The 19,498-nt window shown below is 51.9% G+C and overlaps 1 protein-coding gene across 1 annotated transcript in view; it reads left to right on the plus strand.

Moving 5' to 3' along the window:
• Positions 1–19,498, plus strand: part of LOC139423574 (protein outspread-like) — a 34,902-nt gene that overhangs the window by 9,402 nt on the left and 6,002 nt on the right. The window contains exons 9-15 of the mRNA XM_071175166.1: positions 17,333–17,437; positions 17,662–17,718; positions 17,941–18,009; positions 18,145–18,234; positions 18,353–18,462; positions 18,628–19,159; positions 19,281–19,385. Coding sequence (XP_071031267.1) covers positions 17,333–17,437; positions 17,662–17,718; positions 17,941–18,009; positions 18,145–18,234; positions 18,353–18,462; positions 18,628–19,159; positions 19,281–19,385 — 1,068 coding nt within the window. The remainder of the gene's footprint in view (positions 1–17,332; positions 17,438–17,661; positions 17,719–17,940; positions 18,010–18,144; positions 18,235–18,352; positions 18,463–18,627; positions 19,160–19,280; positions 19,386–19,498) is intronic.

Here is a 19,498-nt window from a genome sequence, read left to right on the forward strand (position 1 = left end):
GTGTGTGTGTGTGCCATGTGTGTCCACACTGTCAGGTGTGTGTGTGTGTGCCATGTGTGTCCACACTGTCAGGTGTGTGTGTGTGTGCCATGTGTGTCCACACTGTCAGGTGTGTGTGTGTGTGCCATGTGTGTCCACACTGTCAGGTGTGTGTGCCACGTGTGTCCACACTGTCAGGTGTGTGTGTGTGCCTGCCATGTGTGTCCACACTGTCAGGTGTGTGTGTGTGCCATGTGTGTCCACACTGTCAGGTGTGTGTGTGTGTGCCATGTGTGTCCACACTGTCAGGTGTGTGTGTGTGTGCCATGTGTGTCCACACTGTCAGGTGTGTGTGTGTGTGCCATGTGTGTCCACACTGTCAGGTGTGTGTGTGTGCCATGTGTGTCCACACTGTCAGGTGTGTGTGTGTGTGTACCACATGTGTCCACACTGTCAGGTGTGTGTGTGTGTGCCTGCCATGTGTGTCCACACTGTCAGGTGTGTGTGTGTGCCATGTGTGTCCACACTGTCAGGTGTGTGTGTGTGTGCCATGTGTGTCCACACTGTCAGGTGTGTGTGTGTGTGCCATGTGTGTCCACACTGTCAGGTGTGTGTGTGTGCCATGTGTGTCCACACTGTCAGGTGTGTGTGTGTGTGTACCATGTGTGTCCACACTGTCAGGTGTGTGTGTGTGTGCCTGCCATGTGTGTCCACACTGTCAGGTGTGTGTGTGTGCCATGTGTGTCCACACTGTCAGGTGTGTGTGTGTGTGCCATGTGTGTCCACACTGTCAGGTGTGTGTGTGTGTGCCTGCCATGTGTGTCCACACTGTCAGGTGTGTGTGTGTGCCATGTGTGTCCACACTGTCAGGTGTGTGTGTGTGTGTGTGTCCACCACATGTGTCCACACTGTCAGGTGTGTGTGTGTGTGTGTCCACACTGTCAGGTGTGTGTGTGTGTGCCATGTGTGTCCACACTGTCAGGTGTGTGTGTGTGTGTGTGTGTCCACCACATGTGTCCACACTGTCAGGTGTGTGTGTGTGTGCCATGTGTGTCCACACTGTCAGGTGTGTGTGTGTGTGTGTGTCCTGCCATGTGTGTCCACACTGTCAGGTGTGTGTGTGTGTGCCATGTGTGTCCACACTGTCAGGTGTGTGTGTGTGTGCCATGTGTGTCCACACTGTCAGGTGTGTGTGTGTGCCATGTGTGTCCACACTGTCAGGTGTGTGTGTGTGCCATGTGTGTCCACACTGTCAGGTGTGTGTGTGTGCCTGCCATGTGTGTCCACACTGTCAGGTGTGTGTGTGTGCCATGTGTGTCCACACTGTCAGGTGTGTGTGTGTGTGCCATGTGTGTCCACACTGTCAGGTGTGTGTGTGTGCCATGTGTGTCCACACTGTCAGGTGTGTGTGTGTGTGTGTGTCCATGTGTGTCCACACTGTCAGGTGTGTGTGTGTGTGCCATGTGTGTCCACACTGTCAGGTGTGTGTGTGTGCCATGTGTGTCCACACTGTCAGGTGTGTGTGTGTGTGTGCCATGTGTGTCCACACTGTCAGGTGTGTGTGTGTGCCTGCCATGTGTGTCCACACTGTCAGGTGTGTGTGTGTGTGCCATGTGTGTCCACACTGTCAGGTGTGTGTGTGTGTGCCATGTGTGTCCACACTGTCAGGTGTGTGTGTGTGTGCCATGTGTGTCCACACTGTCAGGTGTGTGTGTGTGTGTGTCCATGTGTGTCCACACTGTCAGGTGTGTGTGTGTGCCATGTGTGTCCACACTGTCAGGTGTGTGTGTGTGCCATGTGTGTCCACACTGTCAGGTGTGTGTGTGTTTGCCATGTGTGTCCACACTGTCAGGTGTGTGTGTGTGTGCCATGTGTGTCCACACTGTCAGGTGTGTGTGTGTGTGCCATGTGTGTCCACACTGTCAGGTGTGTGTGTGTGTGCCATGTGTGTCCACACTGTCAGGTGTGTGTGTGTGTGCCATGTGTGTCCACACTGTCAGGTGTGTGTGTGTGTGTCCATGTGTGTCCACACTGTCAGGTGTGTGTGTGTGTGCCATGTGTGTCCACACTGTCAGGTGTGTGTGTGTGTGTGTGTCCATGTGTGTCCACACTGTCAGGTGTGTGTGTGTGTGCCATGTGTGTCCACACTGTCAGGTGTGTGTGTGTGTGCCATGTGTGTCCACACTGTCAGGTGTGTGTGTGTGTGCCATGTGTGTCCACACTGTCAGGTGTGTGTGTGTGTGCCATGTGTGTCCACACTGTCAGGTGTGTGTGTGTGTGCCATGTGTGTCCACACTGTCAGGTGTGTGTGTGTGCCATGTGTGTCCACACTGTCAGGTGTGTGTGTGTGTGCCATGTGTGTCCACACTGTCAGGTGTGTGTGTGTGTGCCATGTGTGTCCACACTGTCAGGTGTGTGTGTGTGTGCCATGTGTGTCCACACTGTCAGGTGTGTGTGTGTGCCATGTGCCATGTGTGTCCACACTGTCAGGTGTGTGTGTGTGTGCCATGTGTGTCCACACTGTCAGGTGTGTGTGTGTGTGCATGTGTGTCCACACTGTCAGGTGTGTGTGTGTGTGCCATGTGTGTCCACACTGTCAGGTGTGTGTGTGTGTGCCATGTGTGTCCACACTGTCAGGTGTGTGTGTGTGTGTGTGTCCATGTGTGTCCACACTGTCAGGTGTGTGTGTGTGTGCCATGTGTGTCCACACTGTCAGGTGTGTGTGTGTGTGTGTCCACACTGTGTGTGTGTGTGTGTGCCATGTGTGTCCACACTGTCAGGTGTGTGTGTGTGTCCACACTGTCAGGTGTCCACACACTGTCAGGTGTGTGTGTGTGCCATGTGTGTCCACACTGTCAGGTGTGTGTGTGTGTGCCACACTGTCAGGTGTGTGTGTGTGTGCCATGTGTGTCCACACTGTCAGGTGTGTGTGCCACGTGTGTCCACACTGTCAGGTGTGTGTGTGTGCCATGTGTGTCCACACTGTCAGGTGTGTGTGTGTGTGCCATGTGTGTCCACACTGTCAGGTGTGTGTGTGTGTGCCATGTGTGTCCACACTGTCAGGTGTGTGTGTGTGTGCCATGTGTGTCCACACTGTCAGGTGTGTGTGTGTGTGCCATGTGTGTCCACACTGTCAGGTGTGTGTGTGTGTGTGGTGTGTGTGTGTGTGTGCCATGTGTGTCCACACTGTCAGGTGTGTGTGTGTGCCATGTGTGTCCACACTGTCAGGTGTGTGTGTGTGTGCCATGTGTGTCCACACTGTCAGGTGTGTGTGTGTGTGCCATGTGTGTCCACACTGTCAGGTGTGTGTGTGTGTGCCATGTGTGTCCACACTGTGTGTCCACACTGTCAGGTGTGTGTGTGTGCCATGTGTGTCCACACTGTCAGGTGTGTGTGTGTGCCATGTGTGTCCACACTGTGTGTGTGTGTGTGTGCCATGTGTGTCCACACTGTCAGGTGTGTGTGTGTGTGCCATGTGTGTCCACACTGTCAGGTGTGTGTGTGTGTGCCATGTGTGTCCACACTGTCAGGTGTGTGTGTGTGTGCCATGTGTGTCCACACTGTCAGGTGTGTGTGTGTGTGCCATGTGTGTCCACACTGTCAGGTGTGTGTGTGTGCCATGTGTGTCCACGTGTGTCCACACTGTCAGGTGTGTGTGTGTGCCATGTGTGTCCACACTGTCAGGTGTGTGTGTGTGCCATGTGTGTCCACACTGTCAGGTGTGTGTGTGTGTGTGTCCATGTGTGTCCACACTGTCAGGTGTGTGTGTGTGTGCCATGTGTGTCCACACTGTCAGGTGTGTGTGTGTGTGCCATGTGTGTCCACACTGTCAGGTGTGTGTGTGTGTGCCATGTGTGTCCACACTGTCAGGTGTGTGTGTGTGCCATGTGTGTCCACACTGTCAGGTGTGTGTGTGTGTGCCATGTGTGTCCACACTGTCAGGTGTGTGTGTGTGTGCCATGTGTGTCCACACTGTCAGGTGTGTGTGTGTGTGCCATGTGTGTCCACACTGTCAGGTGTGTGTGTGTGCCATGCCATGTGTGTCCACACTGTCAGGTGTGTGTGTGTGCCATGTGTGTCCACACTGTCAGGTGTGTGTGTGTGTGCCATGTGTGTCCACACTGTCAGGTGTGTGTGTGTGTGTGTGTCCATGTGTGTCCACACTGTCAGGTGTGTGTGTGTGTGCCATGTGTGTCCACACTGTCAGGTGTGTGTGTGTGTGCCATGTGTGTCCACACTGTCAGGTGTGTGTGTGTGTGTGTCCACACTGTCATGTGTGTCCACACTGTCAGGTGTGTGTGTGTGCCATGTGTGTCCACACTGTCAGGTGTGTGTGTGTGTGCCACACTGTGTCCACACTGTCAGGTGTGTGTGTGTGCCATGTGTGTCCACACTGTCAGGTGTGTGTGTGTGCCATGTGTGTCCACACTGTCAGGTGTGTGTGTGTGCCATGCCATGTGTGTCCACACTGTCAGGTGTGTGTGTGTGTGCCATGTGTGTCCACACTGTCAGGTGTGTGTGTGTGTGCCATGTGTGTCCACACTGTCAGGTGTGTGTGTGTGTGTGTGTCCATGTGTGTCCACACTGTCAGGTGTGTGTGTGTGTGTCAGGTGTGTGTGTGTGTGCCATGTGTGTCCATGTGTGTCCACACTGTCAGGTGTGTGTGTGTGTGTCAGGTGTGTGTGTGTGTGCCATGTGTGTCCACACTGTCAGGTGTGTGTGTGTGTGTCATGTGTGTCCACACTGCCATGTGTGTCCACACTGTCAGGTGTGTGTGTGTGCCATGTGTGTCCACACTGTCAGGTGTGTGTGTGTGTGCCATGTGTGTCCACACTGTCAGGTGTGTGTGTGTGTGCCATGCCATGTGTGTCCACACTGTCAGGTGTGTGTGTGTGTGTGTGTCCACACTGCCATGTGTGTCCACACTGTCAGGTGTGTGTGTGTGTGTGTGTCCATGTGTGTCCACACTGTCAGGTGTGTGTGTGTGTGCCATGTGTGTCCACACTGTCAGGTGTGTGTGTGTGTGCCATGTGTGTCCACACTGTCAGGTGTGTGTGTGTGTGTCCATGTGTGCCAGGTGTGTGTGTGTGTGCCATGTGTGTCCACACTGTCAGGTGTGTGTGTGTGTGCCATGTGTGTCCACACTGTCAGGTGTGTGTGTGTGTGCCATGTGTGTCCACACTGTCAGGTGTGTGTGTGTGTGCCATGTGTGTCCACACTGTCAGGTGTGTGTGTGTGTGCCATGTGTGTCCACACTGTCAGGTGTGTGTGTGTGTGCCATGTGTGTCCACACTGTCAGGTGTGTGTGTGTGTGCCATGTGTGTCCACACTGTCAGGTGTGTGTGTGTGCCCATGTGTGTCCACACTGTCAGGTGTGTGTGTGTGTGCCATGTGTGTCCACACTGTCAGGTGTGTGTGTGTGCCATGTGTGTCCACACTGTCAGGTGTGTGTGTGTGTGCCATGTGTGTCCACACTGTCAGGTGTGTGTGTGTGTGCCATGTGTGTCCACACTGTCAGGTGTGTGTGTGTGTGCCATGTGTGTCCACACTGTCAGGTGTGTGTGTGTGTGCCATGTGTGTCCACACTGTCAGGTGTGTGTGTGTGTGCCATGTGTGTCCACACTGCCAGGTGTGTGTGTGTGTGTCCCATGTGTGTCCACACTGTCAGGTGTGTGTGTGTGTGCCATGTGTGTCCACACTGTCAGGTGTGTGTGTGTGTGCCATGTGTGTCCACACTGTCAGGTGTGTGTGTGTGTGCCATGTGTGTCCACACTGTCAGGTGTGTGTGTGTGTGCCATGTGTGTCCACACTGTCAGGTGTGTGTGTGTGCCATGTGTGTCCACACTGTCAGGTGTGTGTGTGTGTGCCATGTGTGTCCACACTGTCAGGTGTGTGTGTGTGTGCCATGTCAGTGTGTGTGTGCCATGTGTGTCCCACCACTGTCAGGTGTGTGTGTGTGTGCCATGTGTGTCCACACTGTCAGGTGTGTGTGTGTGTGTCAGGTGTGTGTGTGTGTGCCATGTGTGTCCACACTGTCAGGTGTGTGTGCCACGTGTGTCCACACTGTCAGGTGTGTGTGTGTGCCATGTGTGTCCACACTGTCAGGTGTGTGTGTGTGTGCCATGTGTGTCCACACTGTCAGGTGTGTGTGTGTGTGCCATGTGTGTCCACACTGTCAGGTGTGTGTGTGTGTGCCATGTGTGTCCACACTGTCAGGTGTGTGTGTGTGTCCACGTGTGTCCATGTGTGTCCACACTGTCAGGTGTGTGTGTGTGCCATGTGTGTCCACACTGTCAGGTGTGTGTGTGTGTGTGTGTGCCTGCCATGTGTGTCCACACTGTCAGGTGTGTGTGTGTGCCATGTGTGTCCACACTGTCAGGTGTGTGTGTGTGTGCCATGTGTGTCCACACTGTCAGGTGTGTGTGTGTGTGCCATGTGTGTCCACACTGTCAGGTGTGTGTGTGTGCCATGTGTGTCCACACTGTCAGGTGTGTGTGTGTGTGTACCATGTGTGTCCACACTGTCAGGTGTGTGTGTGTGTGCCATGTGTGTCCACACTGTCAGGTGTGTGTGTGTGTACCACATGTGTGTCCACACTGTCAGGTGTGTGTGTGTGTGCCATGTGTGTCCACACTGTCAGGTGTGTGTGTGTGTGCCATGTGTGTCCACACTGTCAGGTGTGTGTGTGTGCCATGTGTGTCCACACTGTCAGGTGTGTGTGTGTGTGCCATGTGTGTCCACACTGTCAGGTGTGTGTGTGTGTGCCATGTGTGTCCACACTGTCAGGTGTGTGTGTGTGTGTCCACACTGTGCCATGTGTGTCCACACTGTCAGGTGTGTGTGTGTGCCATGTGTGTCCACACTGTCAGGTGTGTGTGTGTGTGCCATGTGTGTCCACACTGTCAGGTGTGTGTGTGTGCCATGTGTGTCCACACTGTCAGGTGTGTGTGTGTGTGCCATGTGTGTCCACACTGTCAGGTGTGTGTGTGTGTGCCATGTGTGTCCACACTGTCAGGTGTGTGTGTGTGTGCCATGTGTGTCCACACTGTCAGGTGTGTGTGTGTGTGTGTCCATGTGTGTCCACACTGTCAGGTGTGTGTGTGTGTCCACACTGTCAGGTGTGTGTGTGTGTGCCATGTGTGTCCACACTGTCAGGTGTGTGTGTGTGTGTGTCCACACTGCCATGTGTGTCCACACTGTCAGGTGTGTGTGTGTGTGCCATGTGTGTCCACACTGTCAGGTGTGTGTGTGTGTGCCATGTGTGTCCACACTGTCAGGTGTGTGTGTGTGTGCCATGTGTGTCCACACTGTCAGGTGTGTGTGTGTGTCCACACTGTCCATGTGTGTCCACACTGTCAGGTGTGTGTGTGTGTGTGTGTGTGTCCATGTGTGTCCACACTGTCAGGTGTGTGTGTGTGTGCCATGTGTGTCCACACTGTCAGGTGTGTGTGTGTGCCATGTGTGTCCACACTGTCAGGTGTGTGTGTGTGTGCCATGTGTGTCCACACTGTCAGGTGTGTGTGTGTGTGCCATGTGTGTCCACACTGTCAGGTGTGTGTGTGTGCCATGTGTGTCCACACTGTCAGGTGTGTGTGTGTGTGCCATGTGTGTCCACACTGTCAGGTGTGTGTGTGTGACATGTGTGTCCACACTGTCAGGTGTGTGTGTGTGTGTCCACACTGTCATGTGTGTGTGTGCCATGTGTGTCCACACTGTCAGGTGTGTGTGTGTGCCATGTGTGTCCACACTGTCAGGTGTGTGTGTGTGTGCCATGTGTGTCCACACTGTCAGGTGTGTGTGTGTGTGCCATGTGTGTCCACACTGTCAGGTGTGTGTGTGTGTGTGCCATGTGTGTCCACACTGTCAGGTGTGTGTGTGTGTGCCATGTGTGTCCACACTGTCAGGTGTGTGTGTGTGTGCCATGTGTGTCCACACTGTCAGGTGTGTGTGTGTGCCTGCCATGTGTGTCCACACTGTCAGGTGTGTGTGTGTGCCATGTGTGTCCACACTGTCAGGTGTGTGTGTGTGTGCCATGTGTGTCCACACTGTCAGGTGTGTGTGTGTGTGCCATGTGTGTCCACACTGTCAGGTGTGTGTGTGTGTGCCATGTGTGTCCACACTGTCAGGTGTGTGTGTGTGTGCCATGTGTGTCCACACTGTCAGGTGTGTGTGTGTGCCACCACACTGTCAGGTGTGTGTGTGTGCCATGTGTGTCCACACTGTCAGGTGTGTGTGTGTGCCTGCCATGTGTGTCCACACTGTGTGTGTGTGTGTGCCATGTGTGTCCACACTGTCAGGTGTGTGTGTGTGTGCCATGTGTGTCCACACTGTCAGGTGTGTGTGTGTGTGCCATGTGTGTCCACACTGTCAGGTGTGTGTGCCACGTGTGTCCACACTGTCAGGTGTGTGTGTGTGCCATGTGTGTCCATGTGTGTCCACACTGTCAGGTGTGTGTGTGTGTGCCATGTGTGTCCACACTGTCAGGTGTGTGTGTGTGTGCCATGTGTGTCCACACTGTCAGGTGTGTGTGTGTGTGCCATGTGTGTCCACACTGTCAGGTGTGTGTGTGTGTGCACGTGTGTCCACACTGTCAGGTGTGTGTGTGTGTGCCATGTGTGTCCACACTGTCAGGTGTGTGTGTGTGTGCCATGTGTGTCCACACTGTCAGGTGTGTGTGTGTGTGTGTGTCCATGTGTGTCCACACTGTCAGGTGTGTGTGTGTGTGCCATGTGTGTCCACACTGTGTGTCCACACTGTCAGGTGTGTGTGTGTGCCATGTGTGTCCACACTGTCAGGTGTGTGTGTGTGTGCCATGTGTGTCCACACTGTCAGTGTGTGTGTGTGTGCCATGTGTGTCCACACTGTCAGGTGTGTGTGTGTGCCATGTGTGTCCACACTGTCAGGTGTGTGTGTGTGTGCCATGTGTGTCCACACTGTCAGGTGTGTGTGTGTGTGCCACGTGTGTCCACACTGTCAGGTGTGTGTGTGTGCCATGTGTGTCCACACTGTGTGTCCACACTGTCAGGTGTGTGTGTGTGTGTGTCCATGTGTGTCCACACTGTCAGGTGTGTGTGTGTGTGCCATGTGTGTCCACACTGTCAGGTGTGTGTGTGTGTGTGTGTCCACCACATGTGTCCACACTGTCAGGTGTGTGTGTGTGTGCCATGTGTGTCCACACTGTCAGGTGTGTGTGTGTGTGCCTGCCATGTGTGTCCACACTGTCAGGTGTGTGTGTGTGCCATGTGTGTCCACACTGTCAGGTGTGTGTGTGTGTGTGTGTCCACCAGGTGTGTGTGTGTGTACCATGTGTGTCCACACTGTCAGGTGTGTGTGTGTGCCATGTGTGTCCACACTGTCAGGTGTGTGTGTGTGCCCATGTGTGTCCACACTGTCAGGTGTGTGTGTGTGCCTGCCATGTGTGTCCACACTGTCAGGTGTGTGTGTGTGTGCCATGTGTGTCCACACTGTCAGGTGTGTGTGTGTGTGCCATGTGTGTCCACACTGTCAGGTGTGTGTGTGTGCCATGTGTGTCCACACTGTCAGGTGTGTGTGTGTGTGTGTGTGTCCATGTGTGTCCACACTGTCAGGTGTGTGTGTGTGCCATGTGTGTCCACACTGTCAGGTGTGTGTGTGTGCCATGTGTGTCCACACTGTCAGTGTGTGTGTGTGTGCCATGTGTGTCCACACTGTCAGGTGTGTGTGTGTGTGCCATGTGTGTCCACACTGTCAGGTGTGTGTGTGTGCCTGCCATGTGTGTCCACACTGTCAGGTGTGTGTGTGTGCCATGTGTGTCCACACTGTCAGGTGTGTGTGTGTGTGCCATGTGTGTCCACACTGTCAGGTGTGTGTGTGTGTGCCATGTGTGTCCACACTGTCAGGTGTGTGTGTGTGCCATGTGTGTCCATGTGTGTCCACACTGTCAGGTGTGTGTGTGTGCCTGCCATGTGTGTCCACACTGTCAGGTGTGTGTGTGTGTGCCATGTGTGTCCACACTGTCAGGTGTGTGTGTGTGTGCCATGTGTGTCCACACTGTCAGGTGTGTGTGTGTGTGCCATGTGTGTCCACACTGTCAGGTGTGTGTGTGTGTGTCAGTGTGTGTGTGTGTGCCATGTGTGTCCACACTGTCAGGTGTGTGTGTGTGTGCCATGTGTGTCCACACTGTCAGGTGTGTGTGTGTGCCATGTGTGTCCACACTGTCAGGTGTGTGTGTGTGTGCCATGTGTGTCCACACTGTCAGGTGTGTGTGTGTGTGCCATGTGTGTCCACACTGTCAGGTGTGTGTGTGTGCCATGTGTGTCCACACTGTCAGGTGTGTGTGTGTGCCATGTGTGTCCACACTGTCAGGTGTGTGTGTGTGTGCCATGTGTGTCCACACTGTCAGGTGTGTGTGTGTGTGCCATGTGTGTCCACACTGTCAGGTGTGTGTGTGTGCCATGTGTGTCCACACTGTCAGGTGTGTGTGTGTGTGCCATGTGTGTCCACACTGTCAGGTGTGTGTGTGTGTGCCATGTGTGTCCACACTGTCAGGTGTGTGTGTGTGTGCCATGTGTGTCCACACTGTCAGGTGTGTGTGTGTGTGCCATGTGTGTCCACACTGTCAGGTGTGTGTGTGTGTGCCATGTGTGTCCACACTGTCAGGTGTGTGTGTGTGTGCCATGTGTGTCCACACTGTCAGGTGTGTGTGTGTGTGCCATGTGTGTCCACACTGTCAGGTGTGTGTGTGTGTGCCATGTGTGTCCACACTGTCAGGTGTGTGTGTGTGTGCCATGTGTGTCCACACTGTCAGGTGTGTGTGTGTGTGCCATGTGTGTCCACACTGTCAGGTGTGTGTGTGTGTGCCATGTGTGTCCACACTGTCAGGTGTGTGTGTGTGTGCCATGTGTGTCCACACTGTCAGGTGTGTGTGTGTGTGCCATGCCATGTGTGTCCACACTGTCAGGTGTGTGTGTGTGTGCCATGTGTGTCCACACTGTGTGTCCATGTGTGTCCACACTGTCAGGTGTGTGTGTGTGCCATGTGTCCACACTGTCAGGTGTGTGTGTGTGCCATGTGTGTCCACACTGTCAGGTGTGTGTGTGTGCCATGTGTGTCCACACTGTCAGGTGTGTGTGTGTGTGCCATGTGTGTCCACACTGTCAGGTGTGTGTGTGTGCCATGTGTGTCCACACTGTCAGGTGTGTGTGTGTGTGCCATGTGTGTCCACACTGTCAGGTGTGTGTGTGTGTGCCATGTGTGTCCACCAGGTGTGTGTCCACACTGTCAGGTGTGTGTGTGTGTGCCATGTGTGTCCACACTGTCAGGTGTGTGTGTGTGCCATGTGTGTCCACACTGTCAGGTGTGTGTGTGTGTGCCATGTGTGTCCACACTGTCAGGTGTGTGTGTGTGCCATGTGTGTCCACACTGTCAGGTGTGTGTGTGTGTGCCATGTGTGTCCACACTGTCAGGTGTGTGTGTGTGCCATGTGTGTCCACACTGTCAGGTGTGTGTGTGTGTGTGTGTCCATGTGTGTCCACACTGTCAGGTGTGTGTGTGTGTGCCATGTGTGTCCACACTGTCAGGTGTGTGTGTGTGTGCCATGTGTGTCCACACTGTCAGGTGTGTGTGTGTGTGTGTCCATGTGTGTCCACACTGTCAGGTGTGTGTGTGTGTGCCATGTGTGTCCACACTGTCAGGTGTGTGTGCCACCATGTGTGTCCACACTGTCAGGTGTGTGTGTGTGCCATGTGTGTCCACACTGTCAGGTGTGTGTGTGTGCCATGTGTGTCCACACTGTCAGGTGTGTGTGTGTGTGCCATGTGTGTCCACACTGTCAGGTGTGTGTGTGTGTGCCATGTGTGTCCACACTGTCAGGTGTGTGTGTGTGTGCCATGTGTGTCCACACTGTCAGGTGTGTGTGTGTGCCATGTGTGTCCACACTGTCAGGTGTGTGTGTGTGCCATGTGTGTCCACACTGTCAGGTGTGTGTGTGTGTGCCTGCCATGTGTGTCCACACTGTCAGGTGTGTGTGTGTGCCATGTGTGTCCACACTGTCAGGTGTGTGTGTGTGCCATGTGTGTCCACACTGTCAGGTGTGTGTGTGTGTGCCTGCCATGTGTGTCCACACTGTCAGGTGTGTGTGTGTGCCATGTGTGTCCACACTGTCAGGTGTGTGTGTGTGTGCCACATGTGTCCACACTGTCAGGTGTGTGTGTGTGTGCCATGTGTGTCCACACTGTCAGGTGTGTGTGTGTGTACCACATGTGTCCACACTGTCAGGTGTGTGTGTGTGTGCCATGTGTGTCCACACTGTCAGGTGTGTGTGTGTGTGCCTGCCATGTGTGTCCACACTGTCAGGTGTGTGTGTGTGCCATGTGTGTCCACACTGTCAGGTGTGTGTGTGTGTACCACATGTGTCCACACTGTCAGGTGTGTGTGTGTGCCATGTGTGTCCACACTGTCAGGTGTGTGTGTGTGCCATGTGTGTCCACACTGTCAGGTGTGTGTGTGTGCCTGCCATGTGTGTCCACACTGTCAGGTGTGTGTGTGTGCCATGTGTGTCCACACTGTCAGGTGTGTGTGTGTGTGCCATGTGTGTCCACACTGTCAGGTGTGTGTGTGTGCCATGTGTGTCCACACTGTCAGGTGTGTGTGTGTGTGTGCCATGTGTGTCCACACTGTCAGGTGTGTGTGTGTGCCATGTGTGTCCACACTGTCAGGTGTGTGTGTGTGCCATGTGTGTCCACACTGTCAGGTGTGTGTGTGTGTGCCATGTGTGTCCACACTGTCAGGTGTGTGTGTGTGCCTGCCATGTGTGTCCACACTGTCAGGTGTGTGTGTGTGCCTGCCATGTGTGTCCACACTGTCAGGTGTGTGTGTGTGCCATGTGTGTCCACACTGTCAGGTGTGTGTGTGTGTGTGTCCACACTGTGTGTGTGTGTGTGCCACACTGTCAGGTGTGTGTGTGTGTGCCATGTGTGTCCACACTGTCAGGTGTGTGTGTGTGTGCCATGTGTGTCCACACTGTCAGGTGTGTGTGTGTGCCATGTGTGTCCACACTGTCAGTGTGTGTGTGTGTGCCACACTGTCAGGTGTGTGTGTGTGTGCCATGTGTGTCCACACTGTCCATGTGTGTCCACACTGTCAGGTGTGTGTGTGTGTGCCATGTGTGTCCACACTGTCAGGTGTGTGTGTGTGTGCCATGTGTGTCCACACTGTCAGGTGTGTGTGTGTGTGTGTGTGCCATGTGTGTCCACACTGTCAGGTGTGTGTGTGTGCCATGTGTGTCCACACTGTCAGGTGTGTGTGTGTGCCATGTGTGTCCACACTGTCAGGTGTGTGTGTGTGTGCCATGTGTGTCCACACTGTCAGGTGTGTGTGTGTGTGCCATGTGTGTCCACACTGTCAGGTGTGTGTGTGTGTGCCATGTGTGTCCACACTGTCAGGTGTGTGTGTGTGCCATGTGTGTCCACACTGTCAGGTGTGTGTGTGTGTGCCATGTGTGTCCACACTGTCAGGTGTGTGTGTGTGTGCCATGTGTGTCCACACTGTCAGGTGTGTGTGTGTGCCATGTGTGTCCACACTGTCAGGTGTGTGTGTGTGTGCCATGTGTGTCCACACTGTCAGGTGTGTGTGTGTGTGCCATGTGTGTCCACACTGTCAGGTGTGTGTGTGTGTGCCATGTGTGTCCACACTGTCAGGTGTGTGTGTGTGTGCCATGTGTGTCCACACTGTCAGGTGTGTGTGTGTGTGCCATGTGTGTCCACACTGTCAGGTGTGTGTGTGTGTGCCATGTGTGTCCACACTGTCAGGTGTGTGTGTGTGTGCCATGTGTGTCCACACTGTCAGGTGTGTGTGTGTGTGCCATGTGTGTCCACACTGTCAGGTGTGTGTGTGTGCCTGCCATGTGTGTCCACACTGTCAGGTGTGTGTGTGTGTGCCATGTGTGTCCACACTGTCAGGTGTGTGTGTGTGTGCCATGTGTGTCCACACTGTCAGGTGTGTGTGTGTGTGCCATGTGTGTCCACACTGTCAGGTGTGTGTGTGTGCCATGTGTGTCCACACTGTCAGGTGTGTGTGTGTGCCATGTGTGTCCACACTGTCAGGTGTGTGTGTGTGTGTGTGTCCATGTGTGTCCACACTGTCAGGTGTGTGTGTGTGTGCCATGTGTGTCCACACTGTCAGGTGTGTGTGTGTGTGCCATGTGTGTCCACACTGTCAGGTGTGTGTGTGTGCCATGTGTGTCCACACTGTCAGGTGTGTGTGTGTGCCATGTGTGTCCACACTGTCAGGTGTGTGTGTGTGCCTGCCATGTGTGTCCACACTGTCAGGTGTGTGTGTGTGCCATGTGTGTCCACACTGTCAGGTGTGTGTGTGTGTGTCCATGTGTGTCCACACTGTCAGGTGTGTGTGTGTGTGCCATGTGTGTCCACACTGTCAGGTGTGTGTGTGTGCCATGTGTGTCCACACTGTCAGGTGTGTGTGTGTGCCATGTGTGTCCACACTGTCAGGTGTGTGTGTGTGCCATGTGTGTCCACACTGTCAGGTGTGTGTGTGTGCCATGTGTGTCCACACTGTCAGGTGTGTGTGTGTGTGCCATGTGTGTCCACACTGTCAGGTGTGTGTGTGTGACATGTGTGTCCACACTGTCAGGTGTGTGTGTGTGTGTGTGCCATGTGTGTCCACACTGTCAGGTGTGTGTGTGTGCCATGTGTGTCCACACTGTCAGGTGTGTGTGTATGCCATGTGTGTCCACACTGTCAGGTGTGTGTGTGTGCCATGTGTGTCCACACTGTCAGGTGTGTGTGTGCCATGTGTGTCCACACTGTCAGGTGTGTGTGTGTGTGCCTGCCACGTGTGTCCACACTGTCAGGTGTGTGTGTGTGCCACGTGTGTGAATATATGTGTGTTTAGTTCTAAATGCAGGAGTTTGGCATGGCTAAGTCAATCCTCCCATCAGCCGTGTTGAGGCATGTGTTAGTGTGTGTGAGTAAGACAGGGAGAAGGTGAATAATTCAGGACTGTGTTGTGTTCTCTAACTAAACTGGTTTTAATGCTCTGACGGGGATTCGTCTGCACTTCATGTTGTGTGTTGTAATCTCAGAATGGCATTCCTCTTAGACACATTTTCCATTTACCTAAACATGGATACTATGTAATTAGGGATCTGCCTGTAAGTCTGTAGGGACCTGTTGTATCTGTAGGGAGCTGTTGTATCTGTAGGGAGCTGTTGTATCTGTAGGGAACTGTTGTATCTGTAGGGAGCTGTTGTATCTGTAGGGAGCTGTTGTATCTGTAGGGAGCTGTTGTATCTGTAGGGAGCTGTTGTATCTGTAGTAGGGAGCTGTTGTATCTGTAGTAGGGAGCTGTTGTATCTGTAGTAGGGAGCTGTTGTATCTGTTGTATCTGTAGGGACCTGTTGTATCTGTAGGGTGCTGTTGTATCTGTAGGGAGCTGTTGTATCTGTAGGGAGCTGTAGGGTGCTGTTGTATCTGTAGGGACCTATTGTATCTGTAGGGAGCTGTTGTATCTGTAGGGAGCTGTTGTATCTGTAGGGAGCTGTTGTATCTGTAGGGAGCTGTTGTATCTGTAGGGACTAGTTGTATCTGTAGGGACCTGTTGTATCTGTAGGGAGCTGTTGTATCTGTAGGGAGCTGTTGTATCTGTAGGGAGCTGTTGTATCTGTAGGGAGCTGTTGTGTCTGTAGGGAACTGCTGTTGGTCATGTGTTTGAGGCTGGGAGGCACTATCATTGTACAGTATCTCCTGAGTCAAGTGCACATCTGTTTGTGAAATGACAGTCACCATGTTCTCAGACTGGCTCCGGTGATTAAGGTAGTGACTAAAGCATAAGTATCAGTCTGTCTACTCCTGACAACAACAAATACCTGACCAGCATTTAGGATTAACACTACAGTATCGAACACATGTACAGTCCATACTGGTACACAGTACCATTTCTACATTGTACTAGATGTAGAAAACATACTGTTGATGTCACAGGAGGCTGCTGAGGGGAGGGCGTCTCATAATAATGTCTGGAATGGAGTGAATGGAATGTTATCAACCACATGGAAACATGTGTTTGATGTGTTGGATACCATTCCATTTATTCTGTTCCAGCCATTACTATGAGCCCGTCCTCCTCAATTAAGGTGCAACCGGTTGCACCTTAATTGTAGTTGATTTTTCACAGACTATGGCTGGTGTACTGTATATCTTTCTGTTTATATTATGAGATACTGTATGAACTGTTGAACCCAGTAATATGATTTAGTTAGACACATCATACACAGGATGGCCATCCCATGGGGTCAAAGGTTTACCGTTAATCTCTGATTAAATCCCTCTGTAGGAGTTTTCTCTTAAGGCCCTACCCGACAGAACATATTATCCCATGTGTTCATTTATGTTCCTCCAGTTACAGTAGTTGTTTTTTTGTTGGGGGGGGGGGTATTGGAGTCAGAGGTCAAATGCCTGTTCACAGTTCACTCTGTCCCCCAGGCTCAGATTCCCCAGATAGTCCCACTTCCCCTTTCCCATCCTATCCTAGGGAAAGGGGACTTCACTGTCCAGAATGGTCAGTGTTGTTAGAGAAGACAGGAGGCTAGTTCACACTGCTGGCTGGAGCAGAGTGTTCTCTCCCTCATGTTACTGTTATGTGTCCTTGGATAGTTTTCTATGCAAATAGCTGGGCACAGACAAAGAATGTTCTGGATTTACTGAAGTGGTCGTTTTTCTTTTTTTTTTATTACGTAAGAGTAAAAAGAATGAGGCTGTTGAAGGCTCAAGTAAATGAGAAAATAATCTTGTTTCATATGGTGCCGCTGTCTCTAGTTTCATTTAGCGCTGGCTAATCTAGATTTAAAGGGACTCTCTGATGTGTTTTTTAGAGCTATTTGGTTAGCCAGGATGAAACCCAATATAAGGTAGCTTTGGTAGGTAACAGTCAGGGATGTGGGAATCTTGTCAAGACAGAGATTTGGGACTTTTAACATCCCTGGGCTTGTGAGACTGGATGCCAGGGGCCATCAGGGATAATACAGCCTCCAAAGTCTTTTCATACACTCCCCAGCCAAGCCCAGTCACCAGAGTGGAACTCATTCTTAATGTGAGTAAGGTTTAACAGCCCCTGTATAGAGAGCACTTCCTCTCTCCTGCTTACATCTCACAACACTGCCTGCCAGAGACCTGCCATGACTTGATACAATGCACACGTCCAAGCCGTCTCAGTCATGATAGAGTAAAGTGAAACGACATCTTGTTTTTTATTTGCAACAAGCTTACAGTAATACAGGACATGATCACATTTGCTAATCCATCTGACACCTTCTACATTATTACTTCAGTAATTGATAGTGTCCTGTTGTTACACCCAGAAACTGCAGTCGTGTGGAGATCTACGCCCAGGTCAACTCACCGTCCCTCCTCCTCAGAGAAGAGCTAAGTCACTGGACCGCAGGACCTCGGAGTCTGTCATGACTGTGAGTGCTTATTACTTCTGGAATTTCTGTGCACTGAAAGCTGTAAAACATGTCAGAAAACTGTCACAGTTCAAACAAGGATGCTCTCATAATTTAAACAAGTATAAATGAAAGCCCCAAGTGGATTGACGGCAGTTTACTTTTATGTTGAAGTGTCTGAAAACATCTGTATGGCCGTGCCTCTTTGAACTCCTGACTAACTTACTGTCTTATCTTCCTTACAGCCTGATTTGCTGAACTTCAAGAAAGGGTGGATGATGAACCTGGATAAGGAGGATCAGGTATAGGAATGGACAGATCCAGAATGTATTTTACTTTCGTCACTGAACACCTTCCCACGTTTCTACCCCAAAGGCACATGGATCCTGAATGTGTGCGTGTACATTTAGTGATGTTTAAGGTGCTGTGGATCCTTGCTATGAAGGTGAAGCCTGACAGTTCAAATGTATTATGTAGGTTTATGCATCTAATATCCCTTATAATGTCTGTCTGCTCCCCTCTAGTGGAGGAAATACTGGTTTGTGCTATCAGCTGACAGTCTGAGGTACTACAAGGATTCCTTCACAGAGGAGGCAAGTTCATGTGCATTTTCATTTTTACTGAATGAAGTACACACAGATATGTGATTTTGTGAGGACAGGGAAACATGCTTTTGTTATATTTTCATCCCAAGTCTTGAATTGATGTTTGTCATCTTCTCTTGTTAGAACTCAGATCTGGAGGGGGAGATTGACTTGACCAAGTGTCATAATGTCTCAGAGCACCAGGTCCAGAGGAACTACGGCTTTCAGATCCATGTAAGACTAAATCTATACCTACAAAAATTGAAATCAACAGATGAATGTTGATCCATTCTATACATACAGTAAGTCTCCTATACTCAATCAAAGTAATATTCCTAATGTCTTCCCTCAGACCCAGAAGTGTGTCTTTACTCTGTCAGCCATGACTGCAGGGATACGGAGAAACTGGATCCAGGCCCTCATGAAGAATGTCCATCCATCTAACGCTCCTGATGTAGCCAGGTAAATGGCGTCTGTAATACCAGCCTCACTACTACATAGTAATGCATTAGTAGACTACCACCATTCTATAGTAGTGATGGGAAGGTCTCTGCCTTTGTTTAGGCAGAATGCCTCATTTCCTCCATCAGTAAGTATTTGTGTTATTCTGTTGTGATTGTAAAGCAGCTTGCCAGTCCATCACGTCCCTTGCAGCCCATCAGAGTCACTGCCCCTCCCTAAGCCAGACGTGACCCAGGACTCCTCCCCCTCCTCTGAGGTCCCTACAGAGAGAGTCCAGGGGCCCAAACAGAGCCGCATCCGTGAGAGGAGACGCAAAGGGCGCTCCAAGACCTTTGACTGGGCTGAGTTCAGCCCTATGGCCCTGCTAGCCTCTGAGCAGGAGGTGCAGCAGGAGACAAAGGAGCCTCTTTGGATGGAGGTAGGGGACCTGGAGAGGAAGAGGAGGCGAGAGGAGAGGAGGAGGAGGTATGACAGCATGCTCGGCTTCCTTGTGGGCTGGGAGATGGACTGTGACAGAGGAGGTATCAGTCCCAGGTCACCCAGGACTCACCAGAGGGTGCAGAGGGAGATTGAACAGTGCTGGCAGCAGGTGGAAAGGACTGCCTTTAGACAGGAGAAGACTGTTCCATTGTACACTGAGTCCCAGGGCAAAGATAAAGAGGATATGGGGATTCTGCTGGAGACCTACCACAGGAGGGTGAGTCTGTGTATCTCAAAATGATTCCTAACAGGAACAATGTTAACGTTATGAGGTGCTTTCTCTGCTGCTGGTTGGCTTAACGGTGGACTTACTTTATCTCTGTGTCTTGTGATTAAAGGTAGAAGAGTTGAAGGGCCAGTTGGCAGAGTCAGACCAACGCAGGCTTGAGCTGGAGGCTCAGTTGAGCACTGCATTAGGACTCCAGCATCATGCCTCCCTGCCGGTAAGGAAAAATAATATTGGCCCATACATAGTATGGATATGCTCTGTATTTCCATTTATAATACTTCCACTTTGCAACAATGATGTCTACCTAAAGACAATTGTCTTGCCTCC

The sequence above is a fragment of the Oncorhynchus clarkii genome, chromosome 13, assembly GCF_045791955.1.
Source record: "Oncorhynchus clarkii lewisi isolate Uvic-CL-2024 chromosome 13, UVic_Ocla_1.0, whole genome shotgun sequence".
In the NCBI taxonomy this organism is placed as follows: Eukaryota; Metazoa; Chordata; class Actinopteri; order Salmoniformes; family Salmonidae; genus Oncorhynchus; species Oncorhynchus clarkii.